This window comes from Aquarana catesbeiana, linkage group LG03 (genome assembly GCF_042186555.1).
Source record: "Aquarana catesbeiana isolate 2022-GZ linkage group LG03, ASM4218655v1, whole genome shotgun sequence".
NCBI classification, from domain to species: domain Eukaryota; kingdom Metazoa; phylum Chordata; class Amphibia; order Anura; family Ranidae; genus Aquarana; species Aquarana catesbeiana.
Window position 1 is genome coordinate 720,937,908 of NC_133326.1, and position 26,143 is coordinate 720,964,050.

The 26,143-nt window shown below is 47.4% G+C and overlaps 1 protein-coding gene across 1 annotated transcript in view; it reads left to right on the top strand.

Moving 5' to 3' along the window:
- LOC141134372 (uncharacterized) overlaps positions 1-24,685 on the top strand; it is a 61,282-nt gene extending 36,597 nt beyond the window's left edge. The window contains exon 2 of the mRNA XM_073623940.1: positions 21,812-24,685. Within this exon, the coding sequence (XP_073480041.1) occupies positions 21,812-23,396 (1,585 nt within the window). The 3' untranslated portion in view covers positions 23,397-24,685. The remainder of the gene's footprint in view (positions 1-21,811) is intronic.
- The last annotated feature ends 1,458 nt before the right edge of the window (positions 24,686-26,143 follow it).

A 26,143-nucleotide genomic window follows, 5' to 3' on the forward strand; every position in this document is an offset into this window, starting at 1 on the left:
TTCAAAAGGAGGTTCCAAAAACACAGAAGTGATATTAGACTCGCCCTATCTCAAACTGGGGATGATATACAGATCGATCATAATAAACCAGTGGCTGTGCATTTTTTCAAACACAAACATCAGATACATGAACTAAGAGGTATGGTCATAGAACATGTCCATCAACCCACTAGAGGTGGTGACCATAACAGTCTACTACTACAACGTGAAGCCTATTGGATCCACACATTGGGCACGGTGCATCCTGGAGGACTCAATGCCAACTTATCATTCACATGCTTCTTATATGAGAGATAACAGACTTGTGTTCGTGTTTTCGAATGATGGTCGAACCTTTTTCCTTTTTTCCTTTTTCCTTTGACCGTTTGATCCTTTTTCCTCCTTTTTCTTTCTTTTTGATTATCTCAGTGATGACCTGATGATGAACTCATGGCATTTTATTTAGGGATCATTATGAAATTGTGGTGACTCCCTCACCTGCAATTTTCCCTGCAATACACATACTTTAAATTTCCTTTTGTATTTAGCCTTTCAGGTTCTCCGCAAATGTCATCATAGCCTCCCCCCCCCCTTTTTTTTGTCACCTTTTCTTTTCCCTTTTCTCTTTCTTTTTACCCTACCCATGATCCCCCCCCCCCCCACCTCCCCCTAGCCCCTTGCCCCTCGATTCTTTTCCTTATTCTGTGTTTTTTGTTTTCTCTTTTTCTCATTTTTCGTTTTTCTTTTTTTCCGTTTTTTTCCACCTCATCTTTCTCTCATTTCACTCTCATCCTCATTTATATATTTCTATTTAATTTTCTTTTATCAATTTTCCTTTCTTCTCTATTTCTTTCTGCATTTCTCCATTCCCTTATTTTCTGTTATTATTTTTTATTTACTTTTTTTCTTTTTCTTCCCATTTATTCTTTTCTATTTTTTCTTTATTATTCATTTTTATTCTCTTTCTTCTTTTTTCCATTTACTTTAATTATTATTCATTTATTTTTTCTATTTATATTTTTTCTTTTTTCTTTTATTTCATCGTTCTCTTTAATCCTTTTTCCACTTCTTATCTGCAGTTCAGCAACATCCTTTCTGAGTATCATTTCTCCTTGTTCCCTGTCTGTCACTTTTGCTTCGTCTGTTTAAACTCTTCGCTTCTATTTCCTTCTCTTCTCTCTTCCCACTCTCTCTCCTCTATTTCGTTCCCACTTCTTACATTCTCACTTCACCCAACTTACTCACCTCCCGTGATTTGACACATCCCAGCTCAGGGGCCGGGTCCGCCGACGTCACTCGTTTCCATGACATTGGTGGCCCCAGCACAGCAGCGTCCGTTGCTCAGCTACGACCCGCCCATCGCGCAAGCGCAGTCGGCGGCCGCTGTTATCTCCCTCACACACTGGTATGCCAGGAACTTCAGCGTCTCCTGTTGCCCCGGCATGACGCAAGCGCGTCCTATGTTTATTATTGGAATCTCGCCCCACAGCATCCGATCCCTACACTAGCGCCGATCTGTTGCAGGATCGTGCACTGCAGCCTGATGTTCCCCAACAGCTGTTCCGTCCCCACAACGGTTTGCAGCATTATCGAGGAGGTACCATGATGACAGTTTTACATTACTTTTCTCTGTACCCTCCTTTGTCATTTGCTTTTCTTTCATTCATGAAAACTTTTTTTAAACATTTGTTAGTGTCTTTTTGGCGGGATTTATGACGTCATACCAGTCGGGGGGTGGGAGGAGTCTTTGGTTTTTTTTTTTCCTTTTCTCTTTTTCTGATTGGTTGATGTTTCTTTATATATTTTTCACAGTTTTTTTCACATTTATCACATGCCTGACGAAGGGGTCGTGCGTGACTCCGAAACGTTGCACTCTCCTTGTGTTGTGATCGTGCAATAATTTACACGTTTGGACGCTATCTACGCCGTTCCATGGTGTGCTGGCAAATAACTTCATTGTGACTTGAACCAGTATCCAGCTGGTTGTTGCTGCAGCACCCATATCCGTGAGCTCATCCAGGAATGCGTGCAATGGCAATATGAAGTATTAAACGTGGCATGCAAACGCAGCAAAACAAGCATTTCTAAACGCCGGTTTCAGCTTTTAAAAAGATGTGTTGAGCAGAGTTTGCACCGGCGTCTCGTGTGCATGAGGCCTGACACGGCACATACATAGGCACAGTTTCTTATCCTCTTCCTGCAGCTTACTGTCAGCTCATCACTCTACAGCTGGGCACCAGATCTCCAGCACCGTACCCGGGAGAGCAGTGGGCTGGTTGTAGGATAGGATGCTGGAGAACAGGGCTGTGCCACCTTTTCTTCAAGACAAACCCAAAACATTGAAGCTGAAAGTCTGCTGGACACGAGGTTCACACCGAGGGCGGGTTTGGAATCTTGTCTATTCCAATCGCTCCAGAAGTTGCCAAAAGTCATGCAGAAACGACTTTTGGGAATCTGTGCCAGCGCCGCACCGATTCAGATGGTGCTATTGCTGGCCATAGGATTCGATTTGGCATGTGATTTGACGTGTCACAACAAGAACCCAGGCTCAATATCCAAGAAGCTTTATTGCAATTGGTGCAAACTCACAAAGCCAGACTGTAGGAACAGACCCTCTCCTACTCCTTCAATGTGCTTCTCCTCAACAGGGGCTTATGGTGACCATACACAACACACAATGTCATTGTACAATCTCCTTTAGACTTCTCAAAACAATGTAATGTGAGAACACTACTAAACAATGCATCGCATTTATATAAAATAAACAGATCCTTACACTATATAGTTCTTGGCAGATCTAAAGCGGATTGTACAGTCACATTGTGTAGTGTATGGTCACCTTAAATCATGACCTGTGAGATTAAATACTTGCATTGAAGCCTGATTGATATTGCAGTCTGTTTGCATCTAAAGTAAGCCCAGTGGCTGCTGTCTGAGTGAAATAAGTCCCACCTTTGCCATTAGTACAAAATAAAAATAAATAATAAAAATTTAAATTAAATTAAATAATCATCATTGTTTTCACTAAAGTAACCTCCTTGTTGGAGTCACATTCCCTCCTCTCCCTTTCTATTGGCAAACTGACTACAATGATGGGGCTGTAACAATATGGAGTCTCCATGCAGAAGGAGAAACAAGAGCAATGCAATAATGCCACAAAGTTCTTCCCCCATGCAGTCACCATAGCACTACAGACCTCCTCCCCCAGCCATTCCATGCAGTCACCATAGCACTACAGACCCCCTCCCCCAGCCATTCCATGCAACCACCATAGAACTACAGACACCCTCCCCCAGCCATTCCATGCAACCACCATAGCGCTACACCCCCCCTCCTCCAGCCATTCTATGCAACCACCATAGCACTACAGACCCCCTCCCCCAGCCATTCCATGCAACCACCATAGCACTACAGACCCCCTCCCCCAGCCATTCCATGCAACCACCATAGCACTACAGACCCCCTCCCCCAGTCATTCCTGCAGCCACCATACCACTACAGACCCCCTCCCCCAGCCATTCCATGCAGCCACTATACCGCTACAGACCCCCTCCTCCAGCCATTCCATGCAGCCACCATACCACTACAGACCCCCTCCCCCAGCCATTCCATGCAGCCACTATATCACTACAGACCCCTCCCCCAGCCATTCCATGCAGCCACGATATCACTACAGACCCCCTCCCCCAGCCATTCCATGCAGCCACCATACCACTACAGACCCCCTCCCCAAGCCATTCCATGCAGCCACCATATCACTACAGACCCCCTCCCACAGCCATTCCATGCTGCCACCATATCACTACAGACCCCCTCCCCCAGCCATTCCATACAGCCACCATAGCACTACAGACCCCCTCCCCCAGCCATTCCATGCAGCCACCATACCACTACAGACCCCCTCCCCCAGCCATTCCATGCAGCCACCATATCACTACAGACCCCCTCCCCCAGCTATTCCATACAGCCACCATACCACTACAGACCCCCTCCCCCAGCCATTCCATGCAGCCACCATATCACTACAGACCCCCTCCCCCAGCCATTCCATGCAGCCACCATACCACTACAGACCCCCTCCCCCAGCCATTCCATGCAGCCACCATATCACTACAGACCCCCTCCCACAGCCATTCCATGCTGCCACCATATCACTACAGACCCCCTCCCCCAGCCATTCCATGCAGCCACCATACCACTACAGATCCTCTTCCTCAGCCATTCCATGGAGACACCATACCACTACAGACCCCCTCCCCCAGCCATTCCATGCAGCCACCATACCACTACAGATCCCCTTCCCCAGCCATTCCATGGAGACACCATACCAATACAGACCCCCTCCAGCAGCCATTCCTTGCAGCCACCCCTCCCCCCCTTTCACATCACACATCTGCATTACAGCATATGAAAACTGACCTGCTGAACTTCAGTGTAGACTCCTCCCATTCTCTGCTACACACAGGGAGGGGGCGTGGCTGGGCCAAGACTTAGGGGGAGGATCTCTTTTAGTGAATACAGCCAGCAGGAGCCAGGAGGAGGAGAGTTTGGTTAGTGAAATCAAAGGGCAGCTCCACGGGACCCTGAAGTGCAATCACTTGTGCCTCTGATGGGACTGGGGGTGCTATAGGAAGCACAGCCCAATGTGCTCTAGTCTTCGTGGTGGAGAGGGGGCACTACCATGTAATGCCCCCCTTCCTTCTCCTATGTAATCTTTGCCTCCAGGGAAACTGTCTGCCCTTTGTCCCAACGCTGCTCTTAGGAACAACTTGGACTTGGTGGGGAAAAGCTGGGGGGAGAGCCACTCTGTACAGTGCGTGTCATAGGTTGCCAGGACACAGGCGGTCCTGGCAACCAATAACTGGAAGGAAGATTGAGGGGGCAGGGAGAAGTTGGCAGAAATCCTTAGTGGCTGCAGTGAGGATACTCCCACTGAGTGGACCCAGTCTGAACTCGCTTGTTCTGGCACTGGACTCCGGGACTCCAGCCCAGACCCGCGGGAACCCGGGACTTACTTCAAATTGCGGGAAGGTCCCGCGAAATCTGGGACGGTTGGGAGGTATGACCCCTACATCCAGTAAAAGCAGACCAGTTAGGCTTTTTAAAGAGGTGCCAAGCTCCAGATGGCACACGTAGACTCTACAACCTGATACATATAACAGAAACTCATGGAACCCCCACTGTAGTCCTGACGCTAGATGCCAAAAAGGCATTTGACAGGGTGCACTGGTGGTTCCTGAGAGCGACCTTGGAGAAATTTGGCTTTAACGGCTTTATCAGACAAATTTCACATTACAAATAGTACCCGTCAGGGATGCCCTTTGTCTCCCTTGATTTTTTCTTTAATGATGGAGCCCCTGGCGGAGACCATTAGAACTTGCGACGCAATTTCTGGTATCAACATTGGGGGATACTCCCACAAAAATTGGGTTATTCGCTGATGATGTTGTCTTAACGCTGACCAGTCCGGCTTCCTCACTTGAAAAAGTACAATCGATCTTGCATGACTTTGGGTTGGCGTCCTACTAGGGGGAGGATCTCTTTCTTTTAGTGAATACAGCCAGCAGGAGCCAGGAGGAGGAGAGTTTGGTTAGTGAAATCAAAGGGCAGCTCCACGGGACCCTGAAGTGCAATCACTTGTGCCTCTGATGGGACTGGGGGTGCTATAGGAAGCACAGCCCGATGTGCTCTAGTCTTCATGGTGGAGAGGGGGCACTACCATGTGATGCCCCCCCTTCCTTCTCCTATGTAATCTTTGCCTCCAGGGAAACTGTCTGCCCTTTGTCCCAACGCTGCTCTTAGGAACAACTTGGACTTGGTGGGGAAAAGCTGGGGGGAGAGCCACTCTGTACAGTGCGTGTCATAGGTTGCCAGGACACAGGCGGTCCTGGCAACCAATAACTGGAAGGAAGATTGAGGGGGCAGGGAGAAGTTGGCAGAAATCCTTAGTGGCTGCAGTGAGGATACTCCCACTGAGTGGACCCAGTCTGAACTCGCTTGTTCTGGCACTGGACTCCGGGACTCCAGCCCAGACCCGCGGGAACCCGGGACTTACTTCAAATTGCGGGAAGGTCCCGCGAAATCTGGGACGGTTGTGAGGTATGACCCCTACATCCAGTAAAAGCAGACCAGTTAGGCTTTTTAAAGAGGTGCCAAGCTCCAGATGGCACACGTAGACTCTACAACCTGATATATATAACAGAAACTCATGGAACCCCCACTGTAGTCCTGACGCTAGATGCCAAAAAGGCATTTGACAGGGTGCACTGGTGGTTCCTGAGAGCGACCTTGGAGAAATTTGGCTTTAACGGCTTTATCAGACAAATTTCACATTACAAATAGTACCCGTCAGGGATGCCCTTTGTCTCCCTTGATTTTTTCTTTAATGATGGAGCCCCTGGCGGAGACCATTAGAACTTGCGACGCAATTTCTGGTATCAACATTGGGGGATACTCCCACAAAAATTGGGTTATTCGCTGATGATGTTGTCTTAACGCTGACCAGTCCGGCTTCCTCACTTGAAAAAGTACAATCGATCTTGCATGACTTTGGGTTGGCGTCCTACTATAAGCTCAATGCAAACAAATCTACTATCCTACCCATAGGGCTGACAAGTAAGTTGAAAAAACATCTCAAAGCAACACTCCCATTTCAATGGGCATCTAATAACCTAACATACCTTGGGGGTCACACTGACATCACCATCAGCTTCCACGTATGAAGCAAACTTCCCTAAGTTGATAGGCATTATTAAACAGGATCTGCAACATATATCCAAATTTGAATTATCCTGGATGGGGAAGATAGCCGCTATGAAAATGATGACTTTACCTAAGATAATATACCATTTTAGAACTATACCAATAACTATACCAGAGCGCTTCTGTACAGAAGTGGATAAACTATTTCGACAATGTATATGGGGTACAAAAAAGATCAGAATTTCACATCCCCTATTAGGGAGGCACAAGTCTGGAGGGGGGGTGAACTTCTCCAATCTTAAAAACTATTATTTAGCGGCCCGTCTAGATCAGATTAAAGCTTGGTTCAACCCACATACAGACAAATTGTGGGTTCAGATCCAGAATGGTGCGGTGGGGAATAAACACTTGCCTACCTTGCTGTTGTCAAGCTTGACCCATATGAAACTAAACTGTAAGGCCTTTCCCTCATTGGACTCTACTATATTAGCATGGAACAAACTACATACCACACTACCACAAGATGAAATGGATACATGCACTGATTTTCCAATACAAATATATGAATGTATCATTCCGAACGTAAATCGCCAACCATGGATCAGAGAGGGAATACTGACCTACAAAGAGTTGTTATCTAAACAACCTAGACCCATATCATTCTCTCATATTCAACTTACATATTTTCATAGAAATAACCCAAATATATCTTATAATATTCACAGAGAAACCTGGTCATATTTGATGTCTAGCCATGACAAGCCCAAAGGGATGTCATGGTTCTACAACAAGCTACAATATAGTGGATCCTTTCAAAAATCTTCTAACATGCAAAATTGGGAAAAAGAGATTGAAACCCCATACACACAGAGAGAATGGCAAAGCGCCATTCAATCTCACTTTCGCTACTCCCGTTGTGTGAACCACTGGGAACTGATGTTGAAGATGTTATACAGGACATATGTAACCCCAGTCAGGCCGGCACCAATTTATCCAGGCTCATCTCCTAATTGTTGGAGAGAGTGTGGAGAAAAAAGGAAGCATTTTGGATATTCTATGGAAATGCAGAGGAGTGAAAAGCTTTTGGAAATCAGTTTTCTCCCTAATTACTAAGGTCACTGGCCTAATTATTTCACCGTCACCTCAAATGGCTATACTTACCATAGGGATACACACAATACCTACACAATTCAGACCTATAGTCACGCATGTTCTAATAGCAGCAAAGCTAACTATTACCTCTAAATGGAAGTCTTTAGAAGCTCCTAATCTATCTGAAGTCATTTATAGAGTTAAACTGCAATATTCGTATGAAAAATACTTTTCTATACAGACTCAAAACCTACCCAAATTTAAACACCACTGGGACATTTGGATTGCAAACTACCCAACTGATGTTTAGTGGCATATTTTAATCTATTTCTAAACATATTATTTTCTATTATTCCTTCTTGATTTTCTTTGGTTTGTTTGATTTATGTTCGGATCTCTGAATTGTCATTCTAGAAAAATTGATTACATGGTTTAAAATAACCATATAGTCAAAGGTAAAACACTGTAAAGGGTGCGGCCCCGTACTCCAAGGCACAGTTATCTCCCTTTAAGGGGTGCCGGGAGTGCAACAGCAGCACCAACGCTGAGAACGTGCATTTTATTTATCTACATACCTGTACCTATGTATCTTCTAATGAATTTTCAGATATCTATTACGTTTATATTATGTAACTATTTGTTTTACTGCTGAAAATGTAATAAAAACAATTGAAAAGAGAAAATAAATCTCTTTTTGCATTCTCAAAGTGTCTGGCGCTCAACTTACTCACACTTACTACACCACACCCACTATGCCTAGTAACCAGGGCCGGCCCTACCATGGGACCCGATGGAGTCATGGTTCCAGGCGGCACATTCAGGGGGGCGGCAAATTGCTGCCCACCAGCCAGCCCATTCCACCCGCTCCACTGCGTATCCCACTGTGAGAATCCACCGAGAAAGGTCCCCCATCAGATACTGTCCACCCTGTACTGCGCAGGCGCAGCGCTTGCGCAGTACGGAGGACAAAGGAGAAGCCGAAAGTCTCCGAACATCAACAGCTGTTCATGAGCTCTACACGGCGCCTGCGCTTCAGAGTACATTGTGCCACACGCTCCAGTTTTTGATGTTCGGAGACTTTCGGCGTCTCCTTTGTCCTCCGTACTGCGCAAGCGCAGTATAGGGCGGACACTCTCCAATGGGGGACCTTTTTTGGCAGAACACCGGGCTCCTCACAGTGGGATCAGCAGCAGTGGCAAGTCACAATCCACAATGTGTGCCAGGTGACGTGGCAAGCGACAATCAGGTACGTGTGGCAAGTGACAATCTGCAATGTGTGGCAGGTGGCGTCATGGCAAGTGACATTTCGCAATGTTTTTTTAGGGGGTGTCGTGACAAGTAATAATCCGCAATGTGTGGAAGGTGGCGTCGTGGCAATCCGCAATGTGTGGCAGGTGGCGTCGTGGCAATCTGCAATGTGTGGCGGGTGGCGTCGTGACAAGTGATAATCTGCAATGTGTGGTGGGTGGCATTGTGGCAATCCGCAATGTGTGGCAGGTGGCGTCGTGGCAAGTGACAATCCGCATCTGTGTTTAAATGGTTTTTATTAGGTTTTGTCAGAAAAACAAACTATAAGTACAAGCTTCCGTTACATGTCACATGGTAAGGCAGTGTAAAAGGGAGAAGTACAACTCATTTTCACAGTGGTATTTTTTACTTTATAATAACTTATATACTAGAGTTACATCATCAACTAACTGTAAACTGAAGAATCTAATATCGGGTCCTACCTGGTCCGTGTTCTTGCTAACATAACGGGTGAGCCTTGGGTAATTATCCCAGTCCACCTCCAGCACCCCTTCATGGGATCACACTGTGCTGGGGAGCGGAATGGGACCCATTTACTAGTGACCCGAGGACCTAGAGAGACATTAGCGATGTATAAAAACTAAAAGAAAACTTTGGCGCATTGACCAAAAGATCTTGATTGCAAAAAGAAAAACGTTTGCTAAGCGGGTTACATTTCAAGTTTAAAGTAACTTAACAATCCCATTGGTACAGCTGCTGTTTAGGCATGTTGCATTAGAATGCTATCATTCATGAGTAAACCTCAGAGATACATAACAAAGTATAACTTTCTACTATGGTTCATTCCAGAGTGTACCCTCTTCTTCAGGAGTGAGTTCTAATCCTGCCTGCCGAATATGGGGAGTCAGGGAGAAGAGAAAAAGAGGAAAGAAAAAAAAGGGAAAAAAAGGGAAACAAGAGAAGGGTTAGGGGGAGGAGGGAGGAGGGAGGAGTAAGAAAGAGAGAGGTGAAGTGCAGAGAAGTGAGAAGTTTGGCTGTCTGCTCGGAGCCCCCACTTCTATTGAGGGACTGTTTCTAAAAATTTTGATGTTGCCCTATTCCTATGTATTTGGACCACGGGTCCCAAATCTTCTCAAACTTTGCTGAGGTATCTAGTAAAGAGCTTACTAATTTCTCCTGAGTCATTATCCATGACACTTTCCGTTTAGCTGCTATGAGAGAGACTAAGGGCTTTTTCCAAGCTTTAGCAAGGGTAATTTTAGCTCCCAGGAGAACGAAAAATACTAATTTCTGTGATGATTTTGAGATCCCTGGAATGGAATGGTTGAGAAGAGCTGTTAGAGGAGATTTGGGAATGGTCTTACCTATTATTTTGGATATGGCGTAAAATATTTTTTGCCAAAAGGTCCTAATTTTAGGGCAGTCCCACCATATGTGTAACATGGAACCTGTCATGTGACATCCGCGAAAGCAGAGAGGGGAGACCGCGGGGTGCATCATAGCAAGCCGGGAGGGGGTCAAGTACCATCTAGTGATTACTTTTAGGCTAGCTTCCATCAGGGATATATTGTGAATGCCTTTGAATGATCGGAAGAAGGCCATGTGCCAGTGATCCAGGTCCCATGTGTCCTGTAAATCCCTCTCCCATGCCAGCATGAACGTTGCTTTCTTATCTGTAGCAGCAAGCGAGGAGTAGATTAAGGATATGCCCCCCCTCTGCTCCATGAGGCCCCCACACCATATTTTGTATGGGGTAAACTGCGGGGGTTCGGGTTTCTCAACCCAGATAGATTGGAGAAAGTGTGAAATTTGATAAAACTTGAACCTCTCTGAATTGGGGAGGCTCAGATGTTTGACGCAGTGGTTGAGGGTTAATGGCCCCGCTGCGGTAAAATAGTTCCCGATCCGGTACATCCCCCTATCCAGCCACCACTGAAAGGCTTTAATGTCCATGCCCGGGGGGAATGCGGGGTTACGAAAAATGTGCGATAGAGGTTTGCTGAGCGACACTAAGGAGGGGTTCTTTCTGAGAGTGTCCCATATCTTCAGAGATTGTGATAAGGCGGGTGACATGACCGGGGGCCTAGCCTTTGGTGAGCACCAGAGGAGGAAGTCAATTGTAAATGTTGGTACTGCCTGTCTTTCCATTTCTATCCAATCAGGTCTGGCTGTTTTGGCATAGACTGTTGATATCTGTGCCAATCTAGCCGCCTGGTAATACCAAAAAAGATTTGGAAGTCCCAATCCCCCTTTTTTTCTTGGGCCAAACAGGGCGTTTCTCGGAAGCCTATGCCCCTTTGAACCCCAAATGAATTTTACAACCTTGTTTTGGAATGATGAGAGGTGATCCTTCTGTATCGCGATTGGGAGCGCTCTGAAAATATATAGGAGACGTGGTAGCAGAGTCATTTTTACTGAGTTTATTCTACCGAGCCAGGAAATGTGGTGTGGGGACCATTGTTTGAGATCAGATTCTAATTTTTTGTAAATGGGGGGGTAATTTGCTTGATATAGCTGTTCAAATTTGGGGGTAAGATTGATTCCAAGGTATCGAATGCTGGACTCGCTGCACGAAAAGCGGAACGCCTCCTGCAACCAAGATACCAAAGCTGATGGGAGGGACACATTGAGTGCTTGAGACTTGGAGTAGTTAACGCATAGACCAGAGATCTGTCCAAATTCGTCTAGGAGCTTACATAGCACTGGTAGGGAGGTTGCTGGTGACGTTATATAAATATGAGATCATCAGCAAACAGCCCGCATTTATGTGTTTTTGGCCCACAGTGCACCCCCGCTATGTCCGGATTAGTGCGTATAGCAATTGCTAATGATTCAATCGCTATCGCAAAAATCAGTGGCGAGAGCGGGCAACCTTGGCGGGTCCCTCTAGCTATTCTAATAGGATCAGAGAGTTGTCCTTGTAGTTTGATTCTAGCTTCCGGGCTAGAGTATAGGGAGTGTAGTAAACCTGTGAACCGTGGGCCAAAACCCCATTGTTGTATGATTGAGAATAGGTAGGACCAAGATACAGAGTCGAACGCTTTTTGTAAATCTAGAGATAGCAACATTCCCTTTTGCGCCCCGCTACCATCCCAGCCCGATTGCAGGAGGGAGACTACATCCACCGTTCTTCTGATTTGGTCGGGACCTTGCCTACCCGGGATAAACCCCACTTGGTCCTTATGGATGTAGGATCCAATAAAGGAGGCTAAACGGTCTGCCATAATTTTAGTCATAATTTTTAGATCGTTATTGATCAGGGATATGGGTCTATAGTTGGATACTTCTCCCTGGTCCTTGTCTGGTTTCGGTATTACGGTTATGAAAGCAGCGTTCATCTGCGGGTCCAGAGGCTCTCCCTTGGTTTTGAAGTTAATGAATCTAGCAAGGTAAGGCGCTATGGTATTTGCATAAGTTTTATAGTACGGTACGGAGAAGCCATCTGGACCCGGAGCAGACCGCCGCTTAAGATTTTTAATAACCGCTAGCACTTCTTCGGCGGAAACCGGAGCTTCGAGTCTATCTCTGTGCTCCGCCGAAAGGGTAGGAATCGGGAGATTATTCAGAAAATTCGTCAGAGTTTGGGGATTACTTGCCTTATGTTCGCTATATAGATCTGCATAAAAACCATGGAAGGCTTTCATGACCTTCAATGGGTTTGTTGTGTGGGGTTGGCCCGCTATTTTGATTTTGGGGAAGATATATGATCGAGGGCGCGGGGAGAGACGGGACGCCAAGAGAGACCCAGCCCTGTCCTTCTGATAGTAATATTTTGCTCCTAGCCATGACAAACTTTTATCCGCTTTAGCTGTAAGGGCTAAGTTTAATTCTAGGCGTGCTGCATCCAATTGGGATACAGGTACTAAAGCAGGGTCTCGCTTGTGCTCCGTACATAACTTTTGGAATTTCTTTTCTAGGTTGATTATGTCTATCCCATGTTCTTTTTTAATTTTGGCAGCTATTTGTATTAATTTCCCTCTGATTGTGGCCTTATGTGCTGCCCATAAGGTTTCCGCGGAGACGTCTGCCGTGTCATTTTTATTAAAATATTCCGTTATGGCCTTTTCAATTTCTACTTTCCAGGCGGGGTCAGAAAGGATGTTTTCCTTTAATCTCCAAAGGTTGTATTTGTGATGTGGGGTTTGGTTATTTATCAGAACACTTAATAGGGAGTGATCCGACCAGACCGTGTCAGTAATTTGTGATCTTTGGGCTGCCGGGATCAAGTCATTCGAGACTAGCAGATGGTCTATACCAGCATAGGACTGGTGGGCGTGGGAGAAGTGAGTATAATCTTTTTTGGTGGGGTTTAATTCCCTCCAAATGTCAGTGAGTCCTTGTGAGTAGACCAGCTTAGCTATTTTCAAGCTGGTTTTGGTTGGACGTATGTTTTGGGCGGCTGGGGGTTTGGATTTGTCTAGGCCCTGGTCGAAGGCCACATTGGAGTCTCCCCCGAAAATGACAGAGCCTTCAATCATTGGTCCAAGTGTCTTAAACATTGAGTTAAAGAATTTATGCTGTCCTGTGTTAGGGGCGTAGTAAGATACTAGGGAGTATAATCTGCCTTCTACAGAACCTTTAACTAGGATGTACCTACCCTCTGGATCTCGATGAACCTTATTTAGCGTGAATCTGCAATTTTTAGATATCAGGATGGCAACCCCTCTGGTCTTATCTTCCGCATTGGCTAGATAAAACAATGGGAACTGAGAGTGGATAAAGTTAGGTTTGTACCGGATCGGGAAGTGGGTTTCTTGGAGAAATAAAAGATCAATGTTGCGGGATTTCATAAAATCAAGTACTTTCCTTCGTTTAGAAGGAGAGTTCAGCCCTTGGGTATTGTGTGTGGCCACCCTTAATAGGGAGGGCAGATTTTCAGTGTCAGCCATGAAGCAGAAGTAGGGGGCCTACCCCCCATCCCCCAACGCTTACCTGTTCCAGTTGGGGAGTGGGAACCGAAGTTGAGACCCTTAAGACATCCTTCCGCTTCTTATTGGGGGAGTGGGTATAACCCAGCAGACAGCCAACTACAAGAAAATAGATTGTTAGAGAAGATAGTAGAGAAGAGAACATAAGAGGAGGGGACGAGGGGAAGATCAAGTCCTCTCGGGACTAGTGTGAACAGTGGTGGCAGCAGAGCACACCACTCTTCACAGAGGAGGAAACGTCCAGACCCTGCTGACAGGGAGGATTCCTAACCCAGGAGACCAGTTTCACCTGGTCCTTTGGATTAATGGAGGTGCAGCCTAGCTGCCGCGACCTCGGCGCACCTAAGTTAAATACTAAATAAACAAAAGAAAAACTGCTGATCGGAGCTAGTCCGACCTGGGGAACCGAAGGGGGCCCCGCCCACCCTTTTTTTTTTTTTTTTCCCCACCTTCCTCCCTCCCACCCAGGACCAAATTCCGGGTGGATGAGGAGGGCTCCTTGAGCTATAGCCCATGCAATACGGAGCTCATTTTTGCGTCCAAGGCACATCATAAAGAGGAGTCAATAGATCACACTCTGTTACCCAGTGCCCTGGAGGCCTGGGTCAGAAAGTGGTGTTAAGTATCGTGTTGGTTGACATTCAAATACCTAGCGCCAGGTGGGTCCCAATAGGATTACTCCCAAGGGACCCCCCTGGGGCAGAAACACCTGCTTATGTCCCCCCTATCAGGAGAAGACATAGAGGGATGAGGGGGGGAGAAGAGAAAGGGGACATAACATCCCCTCTCTCCTCCCCCCCCCCGGCAAAAAAATCCAGGAGATCTCCAGCACAGACCATCTCTCTCCTCCCACCCCCCGGCCAAAAAATCCAGGAAATCTCCAGCACAGACCATCCAATGCTGGGATGACCCAAGGGAGAAACAAACCAGCAATAAAGAGAAGAAAAAGAAAAGTCAATCGTTTTCGTGTAGGAGCCAACAAAGGGAAAAATGAATCAGGAAGAGTCCATCAAGCAGCGTCTTGACTCGAGGACTCATGGAGGTTTGGTTTCCTTGGGGCGCTTGTATTTGGGTTTCTCCCACAGGGGTTGCAAGGGGCTTGCAGGGGATGGGCGCTTGTATGATCCCACCGCCGAATTGTTGAAGTCCATTGCTGACTCTTGCGAGATGAGGTGGAGGTCTAACAGGATCCGTTCTCCTTCTTGGAGGCTGCGGAAAGAGTAGGTTTTGCCTCTGTGATCAAACTTGAGAGCAAATGGGAAGGCCCATTTATATTTGATTTCGTTTTGCGCCAACACCGAGAGTAGGGGCTTCAACGCCCTCCTTTTTTGTATTGTGTTAGGTGAAATGTCTGCAAAGACTTGTACGGCGTGGCCTCTGCACGTGAGGGGCTGTTGGAATCTGCACTTTTTCATCACCTCTTCTTTAACTGAGAAGTAGTGTGGCTTGACCACTATATCTCTGGGGAGGCCATCTTTCCTCGGTGGTCCTAATGTCCTGTGAGCGCGGTCAATTTCCAATTTATGTGGAGGAATGTCGGGGAGAAGTTGTTTAATGAAGTCTTGGACCGCCATCGTAGAGTCGGTTATAGATTCTGGGAGACCCCTGAGTCTAAAATTTTCCCTTCTGGACCTGTTTTCAAGGTCATCAATGCGTGAGAGAGCAATGTCCAGTTGGTCTTGTATGACCTGTATGTGGTTAGAGTTCTGCCTGGTTTTAGAGATGGTCTGGTCAAGTTTATCTTCGATCGCCTCCATCCTGGAACCCAGGGCCTGGAAGTCCTCTCTGATGTCGCCCTTTATTTTGGCTGCTGTTTGGGCCAGACCTCTATCCAGCAGAGCTGATAACTGGGAGAAGAGGTCGGGGCTGTGAGGATAGAGTGGGCTGGATTGGGCGCCATTTCAGGCCCTGTTGTAATGTGAGGGGAGGGAGGCTGCGAGGGGGGCATTATAGGTTGTTCTTCATTGTGCTCTGAGAGGGCCGTGAACTGAGCCAAGTGTTGAGGGGTACTCACTGGGGTCCCAGAGTTGAGCGAGCGGGTCACTGCGGCATAGGAAAGTTTATCTCCTGGGCTCTCAGCAGCTGTCTGTGCGCCGTGCAGCATGGCGCCCGCCATCTTGGATTCGGCCCGCTCAGCCGAGGCTCTGAACAGGGGTTCCAGGCCTTTCCTGGACGATCCGGCTGGCATAGGGTTGATCCCCAACCCTTCCTATTCGCCTTGAGGTGGGTGATGTGGCCTGCGGGGTCCCGGTTCCCCCGCTATGTGCGCTGAGTGGTCAGGGCAGTGCGGAGCTCCGGGCTTAAGCGGCCATCTTGGAGGAGTCCGCGCATGTGCCTGACAATCCGCATCTGAAGGCAGGTGACATTGGCAAGTGACACGCTCGGGGCTCCCACTGATTCTGCATTATGATGAGATGAACTATTTTATTTTATATAACATGTAATAATAGAAATATTGCACTTCAATCATTTTTTTTGTGATACGGCACTGCGTCGCTTTAACTGACAATTGCGCGGTCATGTGACGTTGTACCCAAACAAAATTGATGTTCTTTTTTTCCCACAAATAGAGCTTTCTTTTGGTGGTATTTGATCACCTCTGCGGTTTGTATTTTTACAGGTCCTCTTTATACTCCTTTACATGTATAGAGCCATGACAGGTCCTCTTTAGTTACCATGATATAAAATAATGGATGTGGGGGCATTTAGGTGGGCGTGATTTTTTTTTTTTTTTTTTGGGGGGGGCAGCATTTCATTCTTGGTACCAGGCAGCACAATGTCTTGGGCCGGCACTGCTAGTAATCCACACTGTGAAGATGAATGTCAGCTCTCCCTGACTCTGGAGGTCACCATTAGGCCTCTAGGGGTCGGGGGTCATGGCTACATAATCTATATAGATTATCCAGATAGCAAATCGCCCGTGTGCTGGATGGGGGGTTTATTTACTAAAGGCAAATCCACTTTGCACTACAAGTGCACTTGGAAGTGCAGTCGCTGTAGATCTGAGGGGGACATGCAAGGAAAATAAAAAAACAGCATTTTTGCTTGCACATGATTGGATGATAAAATCAGCAGAGCTTCCCCTCATTTCAGATCTTCTCCTCGGACCCACAGTGACTGCACTTCCAAGCACACCTGTAGTTAGGGTGCCCACGTGTCCCGGATTACCCAGGACAATCCCGCAATTAGCAGGTCTGTCCCGGGTCCCGGGCACCTTCATTCCGGGACAATACAGTGTCCCGGAATGATACTGACAGAGTGAGCAAACCCCGCTGTAGCGCTGGGGCTCACTCCGCCTCCACCTGATACTCTACTGGCCACTGGTTGCTACAGCCGCCTGGCGTGTATCAACCAGTGACGTAAAAGATGCGACTCCCTGCTCAGCACTCAAAGCGGAGGAGGAGTTAACTTCCTCCTCCTTCCCGCCTAGTGCTCTCCACCACGCTGGATGCCCCTCCCACCTCCTTTATCCTCTGGCAAGTGACACGGCATCTGGGCCAGGTGTCAGTGGGGGCCCCACTCAGGACATCCCAAAGAAGAGTCTCTGCTACCGCACTTCCAGTCTCCATAGAGATCTCTACTGGGCACCTGACCCTTCACAGTACAGAGCAGCGGACACCAGCGATGTTTCCCGATCAGTGCGATCGCACAGCGAGTGTTATTCTAGTAGGGGGGGAGCCGCCAGCCTCTGCCCACACCATAAGGAGAATCGCTGGGGACACTCTGGATTGTCAGAGGGACTTGTAGAAGTTCTATAAAGCTGTCTGTTAGATGGATGAGCCTCCTTGTCAGTCCATTTCTTCACCCTCCTCCCCCGCTCACTGACCTGCCAGCTTGGAATGCTCCGCGGGGGCCGTCCTAGAAGAATCATAAATCACTGTGAGAGGACCATAAACCAGTGCTCAGGGGAATGTACAGCTGTCAGTGTGTTTGTACATGTCTACTGCCTATGTGTGCGACACTGAGACATGAGACAAAAGTGGCTTATCCACTTCCTCTCCGAAAGATTTACCCCTCCCTAATGACCAGGCCATTTTTTGCAAAAAGTCACTGCGATATTTGAACTGACAATTGCGCAGTCATGCAACGCTGTAACCAAATAAAAATGAAAGATATCCTTTTTGTTCCCACAAACAGAACTTTCTTTTGATGGTATTTGATCACCTCTGCGGTTTTCATATTTTTGCACAATAAACAAAAAAAAAGAGCGACAATTTTGAAAAAAAAATATTTTTTTTACTGCTATAAAACATCCAATAAAAAAAATTGAAAAAAAAAAAAATTCATCAATTTAGGCCAATATGTATTCTCCTACATATTTGTGGTAAAAAAAATCCCAATAAACGTCTATTGATTGGTTTGCTCCTATATGTTTATAGCTTCTACATGGAACATTTATGGAATTTTTATTTATTTTTCTTCTACTCGTAATGGTGACAAACAGCGACTTCTAGCGGGACTGCCATGTTGCGGCGGACAAATTGGACACCCTGCATGTGGTGACAAGTGACACGCTCAGGGCTCCCACTGATTCTGCATTATGGTGAGTTGAACTATTTCATTATATATTATAATGCAGTAATAGAAATAATGTGATTAGATCATCCTGACACCATATCAAGCATGGTGTCAGGATAATAAAAAGTGCCAACACCAGCCATTCACCCGACAAACCACCCGCCGCCAAATTCCACACAACCACCCATCCGCCAGTTGCCTCCACCCCCTGGCATAGTTGCCGACATTGCAAAAAAAAAAATGTGGGACACTTTTTTGGCTGTAGGCGGAGCCGCACAATAGTTAGGGGGCGGGGCATTCATTTGTAGGCGTGGTTTAGGAAAAAATACAAGCGAGGCGCGCCGCGGCAAAAAAAACGGGCGTGGTTTATGCGAAATCGTGGGCGTGGCTTAAATGGGCATGGCTCAAGAGGGTGTGGTTAGAGTCTGAGATGAATGAGGGATGGAGAGGGAAAGGGGGAGAGAGGGATGGAGGGACAGCAGGCCCAGATCCTACACAATAATAGAAATCTGTGTATTCTAGAAAGTTTAACAATCAGCAAATAAAGATACTCCAAACACCTGGTGTTAGCACTTCAATCATCCCGGCACCATGGTTGTTATGGTGTCAGGATGATTGAAGCGCATTATTTCTATTATTACATTGTAATATAAAATGAAATCATTCAACTCACCATAATGCAGAATCAGTGGGAGCCCTGAGTGTGTCACCTGCCACCATATGCCATCAGGTGTCCCCAGCGGAGTCCCCCCTTACATCAGACATTGCCAGCAGAGTCCCCCCCTTACATCAGACATTGCCAGCGGAGTCCCCCCTTACATCAGACTTTGCAGCGGAGTCCCCCCTTACATCAGACATTGCCAGCAGAGTCCCCCCTTACATCAGACATTGCCAGCAGAGTCCCCCCTTACATCAGACATTGCAGCGGAGTCCCCCCCTTACATCAGACATTGCAGCGGAGTCCCCCCTTACATCAAGCATTGCAGCGGAGTCCCCCTTACATCAGACATTGCAGCGGAGTCCCCCTTACATCAGACATTGCAGCGGAGTCCCCCCTTACATCAGACATTGCAGCGGAGTCCCCCCTTACATCAGACATTGCAGCGGAGTCCCCCCTTACATCAGACATTGCAGCGGAGTCCCCCCTTACATCAGGCATTGCAGCGGAGTCCCCCCTTACATCAGGCATTGCAGCGGAGTCCCACCCCTTACATCAGACATTGCAGCGGAGTCCCCCCCTTACATCAGACATTGCAGCGGAGTCCCCCCTTACATCAGACATTGCAGCGGAGTCCCCCCTTACATCAAGCATTGCAGCGGAGTCCCCCCTTACATCAGGCATTGCAGCAGAGTCCCCCCCCTTACATCAGACATTGCAGCGGAGTCCCCCCTTACATCAGACATTGCAGCGGAGTCCCCCTTACATCAGACATTGCAGCGGAGTCCCCCCCCTTACATCAGACATTGCAGCAGAGTCCCCCCCCTTACATCAGACATTGCCCACAGAGTCCCCCCCTTACATCAGACATTGCAGCGGAGTCCCCCCTTACATCAGACATTGCAGCGGAGTCTTCCCTTACATCAGACATTGCAGCGGAGTCTTCCCTTACATCAGACATTGCCAGCAGAGTCCCCCCTTACATCAGACATTGCAGCGGAGTCCCCCCTTACATCAGACATTGCAGCGGAGTCCCCCCTTACATCAGACATTGCAGCGGAGTCCCCCCTTACATCAGACATTGCAGCGGAGTCCCCCCTTACATCAGACATTGCAGCGGAGTCCCCCCTTACATCAGACATTGCAGCGGAGTCCCCCCTTACATCAAGCATTGCAGCGGAGTCCCCCTTACATCAGACATTGCAGCGGAGTCCCCCCCCTTACATCAGACATTGCAGCGGAGTCCCCCCCTTACATCAGACATTGCAGCGGAGTCCCCCTTACATCAGACATTGCAGCGGAGTCCCCCCCCTTACATCAGACATTGCAGCAGAGTCCCCCCCCTTACATCAGACATTGCAGCGGAGTCCCCTCTTACATCAGACATTGCAGCGGAGTCCCCCCCCTTACATCAGACATTGCAGCGGAGTCCCCCCCTTACATCAGACATTGCCAGCAGAGTCCCCCCTTACATCAGACATTGCAGCGGAGTCCCCCCTTACATCAGACATTGCCAGCAGAGTCCCCCCCCCTTACATCAGACATTGCCAGCAGAGTCCCCCCTTACATCAGACATTGCAGCGGAGTCCCCCCTTACATCAGACATTGCAGCGGAGTCCCCCCTTACATCAGACATTGCAGCGGAGTCCCCCCTTACATCAGACATTGCAGCGGAGTCCCCCCTTACATCAGACATTGCAGCGGAGTCCCCCCTTACATCAGACATTGCAGCGGAGTCCCCCTTACATCAGACATTGCAGCAGAGTCCCCCCTTACATCAGACATTGCAGCGGAGTCCCCCCTTACATCAGACATTGCAGCGGAGGGGAGGGAGAATTTTTTTTTCCCCCTCAAACAGAAGCTGGGAGCACTTTGCCTTACCGAATGACACACTAGCTCCCCCCACGTGGTGCCGACTGTTCTCTGGTGGTCCCGGCCTTCGGGCTCCCCCGGACCTTTCACGTTCTCCTCCTTGGTGCTGTGTAAACAGGAGGAGGCAAACTTCCTCCTCCGAGTGAGAGTCCTGGCACTGACACAGCGGTGCGCACCTCCTCCCCCATCCATCCATGTGCTCCGCCTCCGACTGTGAAGTAGCCACGCCCCTGCTTGCCATACTTGGCAAATCAAGGCAGGCAGAAGGAGCAGGTGTCCTCCTTGTCCAATAGAAGACAAGGAGGCCAAAATGAGGCAGGGGGAGGATACCGAGGCTGCGGTGATAGTACTAATTAACTCAATAATGCCCAAAAAAATGTACGATCTTGGGACAAGCAAGGAAATTCGGGACAAATCCCGGGAAATAAAAAAATCGGCTCCCGAATTCGTGCATGTCCCGGGAAATTCGGGACTATTGGCAAGTATGCCCTGGTAATTGGCAAAAGTTTGTTCCATGAAACAGGTCCGTCAAGAAAGGGGGGGGGTGTCCCTGAATGGCAGTTTGGAAATGTGGTCACCCTACTTGTAGTGCAGAGTGGATTTGTCTTCAGTAAATAAGTCCCACTGTATAAATAGAAAAATGTCTGTTATATTCCCAGGAGATGAACATTGTCCTACAGGAGATGTTTTTATTATCTGTGTCCCTTCATATAACTAATCCTATGAATACAGTACAAGTCACAGCCCAGCCTCCCCCTGTGTAGAGGACGTGACCCTCCCAACTACATTCTTCTCCGTGTCTTTCACTTTCATTTCCTCGTCTGCTGTCAGCGATGGCGTCTGGTGATCTGAGAGCTGAGTTGGAATGTTCCGTCTGTCTGAACATTTATACAGATCCTGTAATGCTGAGATGTGGTCACAACTTCTGCCGGGTCTGTATTGATCGTGTGCTGGATACACAGGGGGGGTCTGGAGGATATTCCTGTCCTGAATGCAGAGAGAAGTTTCCGGATCGGCCTGCACTGCACAGGAACATAACACTACGTAACATAGTGGAGAATTTCCTGTCTGCTCAACCAGATCAGGAGGAGTCCGGGGTCTTCTGTACTTACTGTGTGGACTATCCTATACCTGCTGTCAGATCCTGTCTGCACTGTGAGGTTTCTCTGTGTGATAAACACCTGAGAGTCCACAAAAAGTCCCCAGAACACATCTTATGTGACCCCACCTTGTCCATGGAGAGCAGGAAATGCTCCGTCCATAAGAAGATCCTGGAGTATTACTGCACTGAGGATGATTCCTGTGTCTGTGTGTATTGTGTGATTGGAGGACATAAAGGACATGAGATGAAGTCACTGGATGAGGCTTCTGAGAAGAAGAAGGAGACACTGAGGAATGTTCTGCAGAACCTTCTGACAAAGAGAGAGGAGACAGAGGAAAGAGTCCAGAGTCTGCAGGAACACAGGAGGAAAGTAGAAGAAGAAGCAGCTGGTGACACCGAGAGAGTCACTGTCCTGTTTAGAGATCTCAGGAGACGTCTGGAAGACCTGGAGAAGAGAATCCTGAGGGAGATCTCCGGGAGGGCAGAGCGGATCTCCATCTTCATTCGGGATCTGGAAATAAAGAAGGAGGAGCTGTCCAGGAAGATACGTCACATTGAGGAGCTGTGTAACATGACGGATCCACTGACTGTCTTACAGGAATCAGACACAGGTGACTTGTGTGATACTGAGGATGGAGATAATGAGGACAGAGAGAGACATGAGGAACTCCTCCATGATGAAGGGCGTCTGGATGTGGCGGGGGTCTTACACACAGGTTTATCTGATATAATAACAGAGGTAAATGTATACTCCTATATACAGGGAGCTGCAGACATATTACTGGATGTAAACACAGCTCATAATAATCTACAGATATCAGATGACAGGAAAACTGTATCCAGGTCAGATAGAAACCAGAATCGTCCAGAAACACCAGAGAGATTTCAGTATTGTTCTCAGGTGTTGAGCAGTCGGAGTTTCTCCTCAGGGAGACATTACTGGGAAGTGGATGTCGGGGGATCAGATAGATGGAGAGTCGGGATGTGTTACCCCAGTATAGAGAGGAGAGGGGAGTCAAGGATTGGAAATAATAAGAAGTCCTGGGGTTTGGACAGGTCTGGTAATCAGTATGAGGTGATACATGACAGTAATAAGATCCTCTTACCCACCAATCTCTCCAGTAACAGAGTCAGGATATATCTGGATTATGAGGCCGGACGGATCTCCTTTTATGATCTGTGTGACCCGATCCGACATCTCCACACCTTCACCACCACATTCACTGAGCCCCTCCATGCTGGGATATGGGTACTAAAAGCTTGTATAAAGATCTGTTGGGGGAAACAGGAGATGTGAGAGCTCCGCCCAGAGACTGATGACATCATAGTAAGGGAGGGTCAGATCGGTTAAATATTCATCCAATGGGGCAGATGGTGGGGACTCCAGTCAGTGTCTCTTTTATTGTAGTTTGGGGTACAGTACAAATCAGGGTGCAGGGTTACAGAAATAGGAGGCTGTGCTACAAAATCATGCTGATCTGCAATGTAATAGAGGAAATAAATGAGTAGAATAGAAAAAGTCAGTTTATACTGTAGGTGTGAGATGTTTTTTTGGTTTGTTGATGTACAAAGTAACATTATTGTGTGACCGGGTGTACCCCTCTCAGGAGGACTGAACCCCCAGAAATGTGGAGGAGGGGAGATAAAGTTTAGGGTTAGAGTGAGAAAAGAGAACAAAACGGAAACATCTGTCATCTATCTCCTCTATACAGGGTCGGGGGGTCTGAGCTCTGCAGTGCTCTATGTCGCCCCCTGGAAATTTACACCAGAACATGTTTTTATTAATGTCTCATCTTAATCCAATCAGAGTTCTTGAACTCTGTGATGTCATTAAATCCCAATAGAACTTTCAGCTTAACCCCTTGGTGCCAGCGCCTCCCAGCCCTTTAAGGGGTTTAGAGTGGCAGGAGGTGGGGTGAGGCTTATGGTCATGTGACCGCTGTGATTGGCTGTCACGGGGGGTAACAAGATTGGAAAGCTCCCGATCGCTGTTTGCCAGCAGAAATGTGCCGGCACTGGGCGCTCACTCTCGGCACAGCTGTTTTTGCCATATTGCACCCAAATATGCAGCCGCTCAGTACCAAGGCTCACCCTCTGAGAGCCGGCATATTTGCATACTGTCGGCACCAACAGGTTAAATCTGATAAATACATTCCAAGGGCTTCAAACCAAAAACTGTGCAAAGTTGTTTTTTTTGTTTTTCTTTTAGAAAGCAGCCACAGCCTAAGTAGAAAAGCCTCCGCCCTGCCAAAATGCTTCAAAGAAGAACCATTGATCTCTGTGTGGAAGCAGCTGTCTCTCTGCAGAGGTCCAACATGCCCATTGCTGAGTCACAACTAGTCACAGCCAATTAACAGGGAGTATGAGGTTCACGAATTGGAGAGATTTAGATTTGATTCAACAGAGGGTGTGTCAGATCTCTGCAGGGAGACCACTGCTTCCACACGTGGCAAGGGTTCCTGGCAGGGGGCTGGTGTTTCTACTCAAGTGTGATTTAATTTTGAAATAATTTTATGTACATTTTTATGAATAATTGGGGCGCTCTAATACAGGAGGTTTGTTACTGGCCAGATCACCAGGTGAAAACAGAGGGAAAAAAGCGTAAAAAATGCAGAATGCGGCCGCCACATCTAATGATTGGTAAGCTGCAATATATGCAATTTTTGGTTTCAATTTTATTATACCGCTTTAATTAGTAGAGTAATTCTAGAAGAAGGTTGGTGTCATATTGGGATAGGAAATACATTAATGTTTTAGTCACATACTACACTATATTGCCAAAAGTATTGGGACGCCTGCCTATACACACACATGAACTTTAATGGCATCCCAGTCTTAGTCCGTAGGGTTCAATATTGAGTTGGCCCACCCTTTGCAGTTATAACAGCTTCAACTCTTCTGGGAAGGCTGTCCACAAAGTGTGTCTATGGGAATGTTTGACCATTCTTCCAGAAGCACATTTGTGAGGTCAGACACTGATGTGGATGAGAAGTCTCTGCTTTAATCCATCCTAGAAGCCATTCTATTGGGTTGAGGTCAGGACTCTGTGCAGGCCAGTCAAGTTCCTCCACCCCAATCTCGCTCATCCATGTCTTTATGGACCTTGCTTTGTACACTGGTGTGCAGTCATGTTGGGACAGGAAGGGGATCATCCCCAAACTTTTCCCACAAAGTTGGGAGCATGAAATTGTCCAAAATGTCTTGGTATGCTGACGCCTTAAGAGTTCCCTTCACTGGATCTAAGGGGCCAAGCCCAACCTCTGAAATACAACCCCACACCATAATCCCCCCTCCACCAAATGATTTGGAGGGGTGGCCCAATACTTTTAGCCATATAAAGTGGATGAATGAGTTTGGGGTGGAGGAACTTGACTGGCCTGCACAGAGTCCTGACCCCAACCCAATAGAAAACTTTTGGGATCAACTAGAGTGAGCCAGGCCTTCCTATCCAACATCAGTGCCCTGACCTCACAAATGGGCTTCTGGAAGAATGGTCAAACATTCCCATAGACACACTCCTAAACCTTGTGGACAGCCTTCCCAGAAGAGTTGAAGCTGTTATAGCTGCAAAGGGTGGGCCAACTCAATATTGAACCCTACGGGCTAAGACTGGGATGCCATTAAAGTTCATGTGTGTATAAACCACAGCTGACGTCTAAGCAGCCGAAACGCTTTGGGTCGAGTCCTGCCAACATCATGGTGCTAATCCAATCTCTGTAAGAGCCCTTTTATCTACATTTGAAATGTGAGTGTTCCTGTTTACCCTCTTTTTATTAAAATCACATTTTCTATATGATATCACACTATGTGGAACCTTTCTTTAATTTTTGGTGTCATGGTGTGAGTACGTGGATACCCTTTGGTCCTCCTTCCCTCCATGTGAACTTCATCTGAATGTTTTACTGTGAACTTGCTGATGACCAGTACCGTTCAGACCCAGAATTGTGATGGTGGTGACCTGGATCTGTGATTGTTTCCACTTTAAACAGTGAATATCACCACAAGCCTGCATGACTTAAGAGGTATATGCCCCTTTAAGTCCAC